The sequence below is a fragment of the Oncorhynchus mykiss genome, chromosome 11, assembly GCF_013265735.2.
Source record: "Oncorhynchus mykiss isolate Arlee chromosome 11, USDA_OmykA_1.1, whole genome shotgun sequence".
Lineage (NCBI taxonomy): Eukaryota > Metazoa > Chordata > Actinopteri > Salmoniformes > Salmonidae > Oncorhynchus > Oncorhynchus mykiss.
Genome location: NC_048575.1, coordinates 10,609,549 through 10,622,556, shown reverse-complemented (window position 1 = coordinate 10,622,556; position 13,008 = coordinate 10,609,549). Strand labels below are relative to the sequence as shown.

At 47.8% G+C, this 13,008-nt stretch overlaps 1 protein-coding gene across 3 annotated transcripts in view; it reads right to left on the bottom strand.

The window, feature by feature from the left end:
* The window catches only part of LOC110536547 (piezo-type mechanosensitive ion channel component 2), a 228,583-nt gene that overhangs the window by 1,464 nt on the left and 214,111 nt on the right, over positions 1-13,008 (bottom strand). For all 3 annotated transcript variants that reach the window (XM_036934818.1, XM_036934819.1, XM_036934820.1), the window contains exons 39-51: positions 11,311-11,493; positions 10,824-11,091; positions 10,510-10,678; positions 10,125-10,272; positions 9,714-9,928; positions 9,373-9,531; positions 3,224-3,371; positions 2,764-2,952; positions 2,445-2,537; positions 1,997-2,166; positions 1,318-1,434; positions 664-743; positions 118-328 (exon numbers count right to left, since the gene is read on the bottom strand). In XM_036934818.1, the coding sequence (XP_036790713.1) occupies positions 118-328; positions 664-743; positions 1,318-1,434; positions 1,997-2,166; positions 2,445-2,537; positions 2,764-2,952; positions 3,224-3,371; positions 9,373-9,531; positions 9,714-9,928; positions 10,125-10,272; positions 10,510-10,678; positions 10,824-11,091; positions 11,311-11,493 (2,150 nt within the window). The remainder of the gene's footprint in view (positions 1-117; positions 329-663; positions 744-1,317; positions 1,435-1,996; positions 2,167-2,444; positions 2,538-2,763; positions 2,953-3,223; positions 3,372-9,372; positions 9,532-9,713; positions 9,929-10,124; positions 10,273-10,509; positions 10,679-10,823; positions 11,092-11,310; positions 11,494-13,008) is intronic.

Here is a 13,008-nt window from a genome sequence, read left to right as displayed (position 1 = left end):
GGTCCTGCCTGACCTTAAACAGTAAGAAATGCAAATTTTCATTTTTCGCTGCTCAACGTTTTACTAAGGTCTACTGAAAACAACCCAAGTCACACTGTCAGATATCCCTCCACTCACCCATATCCTGCCAGGAAGCCCAGACTGGGCGGGCTGACTTTGTCACTAAACACGTACAGCTGGAGGCCCGCCTCTCTCTTCTTCCCAACTGCCGCGCCTCTCATCTGGATCTGTCCCGCCGACGGCTGGTCTACGATCCACCACTCCTGGATCTCTCCACTGCTGTTGTGGGTTCTCTCCAGGGCTAGCAGGATGTTCTTGTAGCTATTGTCTGAAAGGGAGATAATATCATTAATGCTACATCAGCAGTCAGTAATAAGAGGGGGATGCTTCAGTTTGAAACAGTGTCAAAATAAGAAATGTAGAAGTGTTAATTTCACATACAATGTAAATCTGTCTATGAACATCTATTCACTGTATTTGAAGTCTATTCAAGGATGTGTACATTTAAAAAAAAATGAACCTTTAGTTAACTAAGCAAATTCTTATTTTCAATGACAGCCTAGGAACAGTGGGTTAACTGCCTTGTTCAGGGGCAGAACGACAGCTCGGGGATTCGATCTAGCAACCTTTTGCCGCCCCAAATTACCTTTATAGAGGAATTACCTTTATAGAGTTGTTCTATAGGTTTGGCATTGGAGTCACTGGGAGCTCTGAGGAAGCATGGGAAGACTTGTTCTATCACCCTGGAGAAGAGAGGGGAGAAAGAGATCTAAAAAAAAATGTCCATAGTGCATTGACATGGTTGGGTCGTAACTAATTACATTAAATCTGATTACAACAACAAAAAATGTACCTGTAATCAGTTATGTTACTAGCAAAAATATTATATTTTTATTTCTCAATGACATTACATTTAGCATTGAAAAAAGGCGCAAGTTTAAATTTGTTCCACCTAAGTGAGTCTAAGTCAGAGACCACTATGATGACACACCAAATGCATTTGCTGGATCCTTTTTGTCTTCTTCTATTGCATTTTAAGGGGAAAGTAATCCAGAAGTAACTGAAAGTAATGAGATTACGTTACTTAGTTTGGGTAATACAAAAGTTGCATTACCGACCAAAAAATGTGGCAACTGTAACAAATTATATTTATAAAGTAACCTACCTCACCCTGTCAAGTGGTTGTATACATTATATAGCATGCCATTTAATAATGAATGATTTATGAAGCATTTATAAAGGCCTTATAAAGGGTTTATGAAGGCTTAATTAAGCCTCAAAAGTTGTAGTCCGTTTTCCTTAGTGAAGTCTACTTACACAGCCTGGTTTCTGGTCCCATTCAGCAGATCTATTAACTCTTGTCGCGTTGTCATATCAAGGTATGTTATATGTTTATCTGTCGCAACTTCAGCTTTGGCTCCAAGACTGAGATTCCTGTTGAAGAGAGAAAAATCGCAATTGCACACAGTACACTGTGGTCACAAATGGTACATCACACATTACTTTGTGAACTCGTAAATGTGTTATTTTCCGGCTCACAGACATTGCAAATGGACAGATATCTCAACAGATATTTTACGGCTCTAAAGTACTATGTATCCTATGTGTATCTACACAACTATGTCATTTTATCAAGTTCACACAAATCTCTAACGACACTGACACCCTAGAGCGGAACTAATTTATCCATTCAAAAATGGAAGCAAGAAACAAATATATTGACTCCCTCCATCCTTGTCTCCCACCCTCTCTGTACGAAATGTTGAATGTTGAGTTGTGCAAGACACTTTTGAGTTTGTAATAAGTGTGTGAGTTTAGATTTGGTTCTCTCTCAGATTGTAAGTGAGTGTGTTTCCATGTGTGCAGTCGAGTATTGGTTTGATTCTCTATGTCCTGGTTGAGTGCAGCGTGCAATGGAAAATGAAAATGAACGTATCTTATTGGGCAGTTCCAGGTTGTCCTTCCCTGTTTCAGTCTGTTGCCGTGTCACTCTTACCTCTGGATGGTCCAGGACATGGTGACAGGGAAGTATTCCTCCTTGCTGAGAACGTCCATCAGGTTCTTCCTGCTGGGGGGGCTGATGGTCCACAGGGAGTTGGAACTGCCCTCCAGCTCCGCCACAGCCACGTCCGCTGACGTGTAGGCCTCCAGGAACTGCATCGCTGACTGCAATGATAGAAGCATTGAAATATTACTACTCAAACATACTGTACAACACTAAGATGCACAAAGTCCCGTGTGAGTGGGACAAGACAGGTCTTTGTTATAGTAATACACATTAATTCAATACACAGTAATATATTCAAACCAGAATGTAATAGTAGTCAAATCTATATCATCACAAGATATTTGGAAATCTTGAGCAACATCTGAAATATTTGTTGTATTGTATGGCCTAAAATTATGATTTAGAAAGCAAGCTGTAAAATGGGTGGTCTTCTTACCGGAATGTAGTTGTATGAATTCATGAAGTCTGCAAAATCTGCTTTGCTAATGTCCTTCAGTTGATTTTGCTGGGCACTCATAGTGAAAATGGGCTGAAGGAAGAGATACCAACGTTATAATATTAAAATAGATATAAATGTGACATCTGACAAAAGTCAGTAAAAAAAATAAAAACATCTACACACCTTCAATCCCAGAGCTATAGATAGAGTTTGGACTGATGTTCATACCAACATATGCTAAAATTGCGGCCAGTGTGGAAAATGGCGGCCGAACTGTCTCTCTATATATGACTGCGGTCAACATGAGTGGCGCTACCTGAAAGCCTCCCAGGGTGATGGTGACCGACACGTCCAGAGGTTTGTTGACCACCCCGGCCACTGACTTGACCAGTGACATGAAGAGCAGCGGGAACCAAACAATGCAGATAAGAAGCATGACGATCAAACCTCCCATCCCATACTTCACCACCTTCTTCTTCTTCTGCCCGCGAGGCTGGGGGTACCTCTGGTAAACAACACACATAAAATAATATAAAAAATAGTTTGGGGAAATAAACAATAGACTTTCGTTACAGTTTCTATAAATGTTTTAAAACTTTTGGGCGAACCTACGTAATTGGTGCCCCGTGTGAGGATTGTCCCGCATAAACCTGCTGTATCTCATTTCTACACAGCCTCTTTGACAACATACTATCTACTTCCACTCTAAGCATCATTCAGATATGGATAGGGAGGTCCTAGAGGAGAACTAACACAGCAGGCCCATGGTCCCTCACCTTCTCTGACATCCTCCAGCACTTGAGGACAAAGATATGGGCGTAGATGTCCTCTACACAGATCCAGTTGGACAGGCTGAGGGTGGTGTCCGTCCACACCCAGTCCATCACCGCTCGCAGCTCCGTCAGGAACGGGACCAGGCGGAACCTGGGAACCAGGACAACGTTAGAGCAATGTTAGGGCAACGTTAGGGCAACAATAGGGCAACGTTATAGGCAATAGTAATGAACCAGGCAGCCAGGCAACCAGGCAGCCATTGGTTGCATGTGCCGTCACTGATGAGCAGTGTTGGGATTAGATACTTGGAAAAGTAAAACATTATTTATAACTTGTTACATTTAACAAAAAGTTACTTTAGAAATATTACTTTGAATAGAAAGTAACACAAAAAAAATCTCTAAATCTCACCGTTTAACTGTCGGAGGGAGCGAGGCAAGCTAAACAGGCTTTACCATAGACAGGCTACTTACTATCTCAGGTTTGATCACTAGTTTCGCCTTTCATCTGTGGCGATGCTTTCCTGTACTAGTCTACAAGTGCTGGTGTTACGGTGCGTGAATGAGGACCCAAAAGCGAATTAACTTAAACAGAGCTTCTTTAATTACCAAACATAGGTAGGCTCAGACGGACCGGCAGATTCCGACAGGACAAGACAAGGTTACAGCAAACATGACGACAGTCTGGTTCAGGCATGAAACACAACAAACAAGAATCCGACAAGGACAGGAGCAGGAACAGAGAGAGATATAGGGACCTAATCATAGGGAAAAAGGGAACAGGTGGGAAAAGGGGTGACGAGGTGGTTAGGAGGAGACAAGGCACAGCTGGGGGAAAGAGGGGGAGAAAAGGTAACCTAACAACGACCAGCAGAGGGAGACAGGGTGAAGGGAAAGGACAGAGACAAGACACAACATGACAGTACATGACAGTACCCCCCCACTCACCGAGCGCCTCCTGGCGCACTCGAGGAGGAAACCTGGCGGCAACGGAGGAAATCCTCGATCAGCGCACGGTCCAGCACGTCCCGAGAGGGAACCCAACTCCTCTCCTCAGGACCGTACCCCTCCCAATCTACGAGGTACTGGTGACCACGGCCCCGAGGACGCATGTCCAAAATTCTACGGACCCTGTAGATGGGTGCGCCCTCGACAAGGATGGGGGGGGGGGGGGGGGAAGACGAGCGGGGGCGCGAAGGACGGGCTTGATGCAGGAGACATGGAAGACCGGGTGGACGCGACAAAGGTATCGCGGAAGAAGAAGTCGAACTGCGACAGGATTAATGACCCGAGAAATACGGAACGGACCAATGAACCGCGGGGTCAACTTGCGAGAAGCCGTCTTAAGGGGAAGGTTCTGAGTGGAGAGCCAAACTCTCTGACCGCGACAATATCTAGGACTCTTAGTTCTACGCTTATTAGCAGCCCTCACAGTCTGCGTCCTATAACGGCAAAGTGCAGACCTGACCCTCTTCCAGGTGCGCTCGCAACGTTGGACAAAAGCCTGAGCGGAGGGGACGCTGGACTCGGCGAACTGAGATGAGAACAGCGGAGGCTGGTACCCGAGGCTACTCTGAAAAGGAGATAGCCCGGTCGCAGACGAAGGAAGCGAGTTGTGGGCGTATTCTGCCCAGGGGAGCTGTTCTGACCAAGACGCAGGGTTGCGAAAAGAAAGACTGCGTAAGATGCGACCAATAGTCTGATTGGCCCGTTCTGCTTGACCGTTAGACTGGGGGTGAAAGCCGGAAGAGAGACTGACGGAAGCCCCAATCAAACGGCAAAACTCCCTCCAAAATTGAGACGTGAATTGCGGACCTCTGTCCGAAACGACGTCTGACGGAAGGCCATGAATTCTGAAAACATTCTCGATGATGATTTGTGCCGTCTCTTTAGCAGAAGGAAGCTTAGCAAGGGGAATGAAATGAGCCGCCTTAGAGAACCTATCGACAACCGTAAGAATAACAGTCTTCCCCGCTGACGAAGGCAGTCCGGTGACAAAATCTAAGGCGATGTGAGACCACGGTCGAGAGGGAATAGGAAGCGGCCTGAGACGGCCGGCAGGAGGAGAGTTACCGGACTTAGTCTGCGCGCAGACCGAACAAGCAGCCACGAAACGACGCGTGTCATGCTCCCGGGTGGGCCACCAAAAACGCTGGCGAATGGAAGCAAGCGTACCCCGAACGCCAGGGTGGCCGGCTAACTTGGCAGAGTGAGCCCACTGAAGAACGGCCAGACGAGTAGGAACGGGAACGAAAAGAAGGTTCCTAGGACAAGCGCGCGGCGACGGAGTGTGAGTGAGCGCTTGCTTTACCTGCCTCTCAATTCCCCAGACAGTCAACCCGACAACACGCCCCTCAGGGAGAATCCCCTCGGGGTCAGTGGAGGCTACTGAAGAACTGAAGAGACGAGACAAAGCATCAGGCTTGGTGTTCTTAGAGCCCGGACGATAAGAAATCACGAACTCGAAACGAGCGAAAAACAGCGCCCAACGCGCCTGACGCGCATTAAGTCGTTTGGCAGAACGGATGTACTCAAGGTTCCTATGGTCAGTCCAAACGACAAAAGGAACGGTCGCCCCCTCCAACCACTGTCGCCATTCGCCTAGGGCTAAGCGGATGGCGAGCAGTTCGCGGTTACCCACATCATAGTTACGTTCCGACGGCGACAGGCGATGAGAAAAATACGCGCATGGGTGGACCCTGTCGTCAGAGAGGGAGCGCTGAGAAAGAATGGCTCCCACGCCCACCTCTGACGCGTCAACCTCGACAACGAACTGTCTAGAGACGTCAGGTGTAACAAGGATAGGAGCGGATGTAAAACGATTCTTGAGGAGATCAAAAGCTCCCTGGGCGGAAACGGACCACTTAAAGCACGTCTTGACAGAAGTAAGGGCTGTGAGAGGAGCTGCCACCTGACCGAAATTACGGATGAAACGACGATAGAAGTTCGCGAAGCCGAGAAAGCGCTGCAGCTCGACGCGTGACTTAGGGACGGGCCAATCAATGACAGCTTGGACCTTAGCGGGATCCATCTTAATGCCTTCAGCGGAAATAACAGAACCGAGAAATGTGACGGAGGAGGCATGAAAAGTGCACTTCTCAGCCTTCACAAAAAGACAATTCTCTAAAAGGCGCTGGAGGACACGTCGAACGTGCTGAACATGAATCTGGAGTGACGGTGAAAAAATCAGGATATCGTCAAGGTAAACGAAAACAAAGATGTTCAGCATGTCTCTCAGGACATCATTGACTAATGCCTGAAAGACAGCTGGAGCGTTAGCGAGGCCGAAAGGAAGAACCCGGTATTCAAAGTGCCCTAACGGAGTGTTAAACGCCGTCTTCCACTCGTCCCCCTCCCTGATGCGCACGAGATGGTAAGCGTTACGAAGGTCCAACTTAGTGAAAAACCTGGCTCCCTGCAGGATCTCGAAGGCTGAAGACATAAGAGGAAGCGGATAACGATTCTTCACTGTTATGTCATTCAGCCCTCGATAATCTATGCAGGGGCGCAGAGACCCGTCCTTCTTCTTGACAAAAAAAAACCCCGCTCCGGCGGGAGAGGAGGAGGGGACTATGGTACCGGCGTCAAGAGCTACAGACAAATAATCTTTGAGAGCCTTACGTTCGGGAGCCGACAGAGAGTATAGTCTACCCCGGGGGGGGGGGTGGTTCCCGGAAGGAGATCAATACTACAATCATACGACCGGTGTGGAGGAAGAGAGGTGGCCCTGGACCGACTGAACACCGTGCGCAGATCGTGATATTCCTCCGGCACCCCTGTCAAATCACCAGGCTCCTCCTGTGAAGAAGAGACAGAGGAAACAGGAGGGATAGCAGACATTAAACATTTCACATGACAAGAGACGTTCCAGGAGAGGATAGAATTACTAGACCAATTAATGGAAGGATTATGACAAACTAGCCAGGGATGGCCCAAAACAACAGGTGTAAAAGGTGAACGAAAAATTAAAAAAGAAATGGTTTCACTATGATTACCAGAAACAGTGAGGGTTAAAGGTAGCGTCTCACGCTGAATCCTGGGGAGAGGACTACCATCCAGGGCGAACAAGGCCGTGGGCTCCTTTAACTGTCTGAGAGGAATGTCATGTTCCCGAGCCCAGGTCTCGTCCATAAAACAGCCCTCCGCCCCAGAGTCTATTAAGGCACTGCAGGAAGCTGACGAACCGGTCCAGCGTAGATGGACCGACAAGGTAGTGCAGGATCTTGAAGGAGAGACAGGAGTAGTAGCGCTCACCAGTAGCCCTCCGCTTACTGATGAGCTCTGGCCTTTTACTGGACATGAAGTGACAAAATGACCAGCGGAACCGCAATAGAGACAGAGGCGGTTGGTGATTCTCCGTTCCCTCTCCTTAGTCGAGATGCGGATACCTCCCAGCTGCATGGGCTCAGCACCCGAGCCGGCAGAGGAAGATGGTAGTGATGCGGAGAGGGGGGCAACGGAGAACGCGAGCTCCTTTCCACGAGCTCGGTGACGAAGATCAACCCGTCGCTCAATGCGAATAGCGAGTTCAATCAAGGAATCCACGCTGGAAGGAACCTCCCGGGAGAGAATCTCATCCTTTACCTCTGCGCGGAGACCCTCCAGAAAACGAGCGAGCAAAGCCGGCTCGTTCCAGCCACTGGAGGCAGCAAGAGTGCGAAACTCAATAGAGTAGTCTGTTATGGATCGATTACCTTGACATAGGGAAGACAGGGCCCTGGAAGCCTCCTCCCCAAAAACAGATCGATCAAAAACCCGTATCATCTCCTCCTTAAAGTCCTGATACTGGTTAGTACACTCAGCCCTTGCCTCCCAGATTGCCGTGCCCCACTCACGAGCCCGTCCAATAAGGAGAGATATGACGTAGGCGACACGAGCAGTGCTCCTGGAGAAAGTGTAGGGCTGGAGAGAAAACACAATATCACACTGGGTGAGGAACGAGCGGCATTCAGTGGGCTCCCCAGAGTAACACGGCGGGTTATTGATTCTGGGCTCCGGAGATTCGAAAGCCCTGGAAGTGGCCGGTGGATCGAGGCGGAGATGGTGAACCTGTTCTGTGAGGTTGGAGACTTGGGTGGCCAGGGTCTCAACGGCATGTCGAGCAGCAGACAATTCCTGCCCGTGTCTGCCTAGCATCGCTCCCTGGATCCCGACGGCTGAGTGGAGAGGATCCGAAGTCGCTGGGTCCATTCTTGGTCGGATTCTTCTGTTACGGTGCGTGAATGAGGACCCAAAAGCGAATTAACTTAAACAGAGCTTCTTTAATTACCAAACATAGGTAGGCTCAGACGGACCGGCAGATTCCGACAGGACAAGACAAGGTTACAGCAAACATGACGACAGTCTGGTTCAGGCATGAAACACAACAAACAAGAATCCGACAAGGACAGGAGCAGGAACAGAGAGAGATATAGGGACCTAATCAGAGGGAAAAAGGGAACAGGTGGGAAAAGGGGTGACGAGGTGGTTAGGAGGAGACAAGGCACAGCTGGGGGAAAGAGGGGGAGAAAAGGTAACCTAACAACGACCAGCAGAGGGAGACAGGGTGAAGGGAAAGGACAGAGACAAGACACAACATGACAGTACATGACAGCTGGATTATCATACGGGCTGCTTAATTAGTCATATAATTAGTCATGTAAGCCAAACATCTATACCTCTCGAACCACCAGTTCTGGTTAGACCGCACGTCGCAGAGCCATAGAGATGTAGAGAGGGCACACTTGCCACTAGATGTTGAAGCCCTCTATGGGCTTTGCTATTATACCTGTAGAAGCGATCAATGGCAAAGATGTGGACCTTCTTAACATTTCTATAGACATTTCTATGGAGAAATAGCCTTTCTTCGCTAACTCGAGAACAAAATGAGGAAACAATTTGAGATCGAATCATGGAAACATACGCCCCGTAGAGATATGATTCACACAGTCTCCCGGGTGGCGCAGGGGTCTAAGGCACGGTAAAGGTAAAAAAAAAAAGAAGAGATATGGTTCACAAGCGTAACTATATTTATATTACCCAGTTTTTAAAAGTAACTTTTGTAACGTATTACTCCCAACCCTGCTGATGAGTCTCTTTTCTCAGAAATTCATTCTTCATTATTGTATTCTCAATTGGTGATTGTGGTCACAAGTGGCCTGAATAGCACTCACCCTTGGAAGAGGAAAAGATTGAGGTAGTTGTAACTCTTGGTGAGGAAGTTGCCCAGGACGCGGGTGGGGTAGCCACAGCGGATCTGATAGGCCGACAGGCCAAAGTAGATGCACTTGACAAAGTACCACAGCTGGGCCACTGTGTTCTGACTGAACCGTCTGGTGATTGATATGGAAATAATGTTAGCGTGTATTTTCAAAAGTAAAACATTGCGTTACTTACTAATGACGCAACTATTTAGTAAGTATTTAAAATATGTATTTAAAAGAAAGAAGGAGCTGGTTGTGACTAAATTATTAAAATTACTCAATAAATGCATGTTATTTCTCCACATTCATACCTCTCTGTGACTCCAGGCAGGATGAAGAACATCCAGAAGTGGATGCCGAACACCAGGATGACCTGGAAGATGACTTTTCCCATGACGGTCTTGCGGAGGTAGAGGGCTCGGTCGATGATCATGGTGCCAAACTGGATCAGCACCATCACCAGGAAGGCTTCGGGAACCTGGTCTTCCGACAGGGAGGAAGTGATGTCAGCTGCCGCAGAGTGTTTCTGTTGGGGTACAGGAAGTACTGTTATGTTATGAAATGTTATGGAAATGTTATGGTATTTATTTGGAAGTTTCAAGTTCAAAAGGGTTCTTGTCCCTTTAGGGACAATTGAAATTCATTACACTGGTTTTCAATCACAAAGACAATGACAGTTTAAACCAGAATTTTAGCACTAACATATCATACATCAAACTTACCCCAAATGCCCAGAAGCCGAAGACGATGATGATAAAGTCCACTGTGTCGGCCAGGAACATCAGCACATAGACGTCTGTCACTGCACTGTACTCTGGGTGGATCAGGTTGTAGAAGAACTGACGGATGGGGATGTAGATCTCCAGAGTTCTACAGACATGCAAAGAAACAATGATCTGTTACAGTAAACAAGGTAAACAAGATAAACTAGATACCTTTATGAACGGTTAATGTCATTTTTATGAACCTTGTAATGTGTATGCATCAAAATCAAATCAGGCTTAGAGATTTACAGTATAGCCACCATTAAACAATTTATTATCCTGGATAGCGACTGAATAGTAGCCTAATAACAGTAATAAGGCACCTTCAAGTCAGTACACCTACTTTTTGACAGTGAAGCTCTTGGCTTTGATGAGCTGCTCTCTGAGTTTCTCCAGGAGCATCTCCTTCTTGCTCCTGTGCTGGACACTCAGCACACTGTCCCCTCTCCGCAGGCTGTCCCCTCTCCGCAGGCTGTGCCCTCTCCGCAGGCCGGGCCGTGAGCTCACACTATCTGTGGAGTCAGTAGGTTTGATGAGGTTTGGAAGACATAGGGCTCACAGATGATATTGTGTTGGTTCATAATTAAAAGTCTAGATATTTCCCCCAAACATATCTAAGCCCAATAAGGGAGTTACTCTACAGACTTGTGACCTCACCTCCTTTGGAGTGGGCGGAGCGCACGGTGCGTTGGGAAAGGTGGGAGGCGGAGCTGGAGCTCTTGCGGCGCAGCGGGGTGGAGGTGGACATGGAGTGGAAATGTCGGGGGATGCGGTTGCGGACCGACTCCAGCAGGGAGCTGCTGCCCTCCGCAGCCTGCTTCTCCACTGGCCTGGAGCTGGTCCTCTTCTCCCTCTCGTGGTGGTGCTGCTTGGGGGTTTCCTTCCCTCCTCCCCTGGGGTTGTCCTCATCCCACAGCCCGTGACACTGGAGGTCAAGACCAAAGAATAGGATGGTTAAGCCATTCAGTGTGCTAAATGTAACTATGTATCAATACAGGTAACACGTCAGAAATAACAACATAGTTAAAGGTGTAGTCCACTTTTTTTTTTTACCTTATTTTTTGAAAATGTTAACTATGCCTTTAAAGGAATAACCATGTATTGTAGTTAATAGGCATAACACCTAGTAAGACTTAGTGGGCACCTTGAGAATAGATCGGTGGAAGAACAGAGCTAGCAGCTGAACCAGGTCATAGTGCACGTATCCCTCCCTCTTCTCCACACCGATGATGTTGGGAGGATGGAAGGGTTTGGACTTGTCCAGCTCAATATTCTGGTTGAAGGGGAAGAAACCAAACTGGAAGAAGTACTTGATCACAATGGTGACCTGGTGGTACAGAGAGAAGGGGAAAACATTTAGCAGCTGCCTGAGTGATAAAATCAAGAAATAGCAACATTGTCTATCAACACAATTCATTATTGAGTACAGTGCAGTAACAGAGTATTATTTCCACACTGAACATGTTGAAACAACAACTTTATTTTTCATAGCTGGATCAAGAAAAAAGGGCAACGCGTCAATACAGGACTACTACACTGGCTCTGACGCTCGTCGGATGTGGCAGGTCTTGCAAACTATTACGAACGACAAAAGGGCCAGACAGATTACCAGGACGTGTACTCAGAGCATGCGCGGACCAACTGGCAAGTGTCTTCACTGACATTTTCAACCTCTCCCTGACTGTGTCTGTAATACCTACGTTTCAAGCAGACCACCATTGTCCCTGTGCCCAAGAAAGTGAAGGTAACCTGCCTAAATGACTACCGACCCGTAGCGCTCACGTCAGTAGCCATGAAGTGCTTTGAAAGGCTGGTCATGACTCACATCAACACCATCATCCCGGAAACCCTAGACTCACTCCGATTCACATACCGCCCCAACAGATCCACAGATGATGCAATCACAATCCACACGGCCCTTTCCCACCTGGACAAAAGGAACACCTATGTGAGAATTCTGTTCATTGACTACAGCTCAGCGTTCAACACCATAGTGCCCACAAAGCTCATTACTAAGCTAACGACCCTGGGACTAAACACCTCCCTCTGCAACTGGATCCTGGTCTTCCTGAAGGGTCGCCCCCAGGCGGTAAGGGTAGGCAACAACACATCTGCCACGCTGTTCCTCAACACTGGGGCCCCTCAGAATTGTGTGCTTAGTCCCCTCCTGTACTCCCTGTTCACCCACGACTGCGTGGCCAAGCACGACTCCAACACCATCATTAAGTTTGCTGACGACACAAGTGGTAGGCCTGATCACCGACAACGATGAGACAGCCTTTAGGGAGGTCAGAGACCTGGCCATGTGGTGCCAGGACAACAACCTCTCCCTCAACGTGAGCAAACAAAAGAGATGATTGTTGACTACAGGAAAAGAAGGGCCGAACACGCCCCCATTCACATCGACGGGGCTGTAGTGGAGCGGGTCGAGAGTTTCAAGTTCCTTGTGTCCACATCACCAACACACTATCATGGTCCAAACACATCAAGACAGTCATGAAGAGAGCATGTCAACACCTTTTCCCCCTCAGGAGACTGAAAAGATTTGGCATGGGTCCCCAGATCCTCAAAAAGTTATACAGCTGCACCATCAAGAGCATCCTGAACGGTTACATCACCGCCTGGTATGGCAGCTGCTCTGACTGTAAGGCTCTACAGAGGGTAGTACGTACGGCCCAGTACATCACTGGAACCAAGCTTCCTGCCATCCAGGACGTATTTAATGTCAGAGGAAGGCCCAAAACATGGTCAAAGACTCCAGTCATCCAAGTTCTCTCTGCTACCGCATGGCAAGCGGTACCGGAGCGCCAAGTTTGGGACCAAAAGACACCTTAACAGCTTC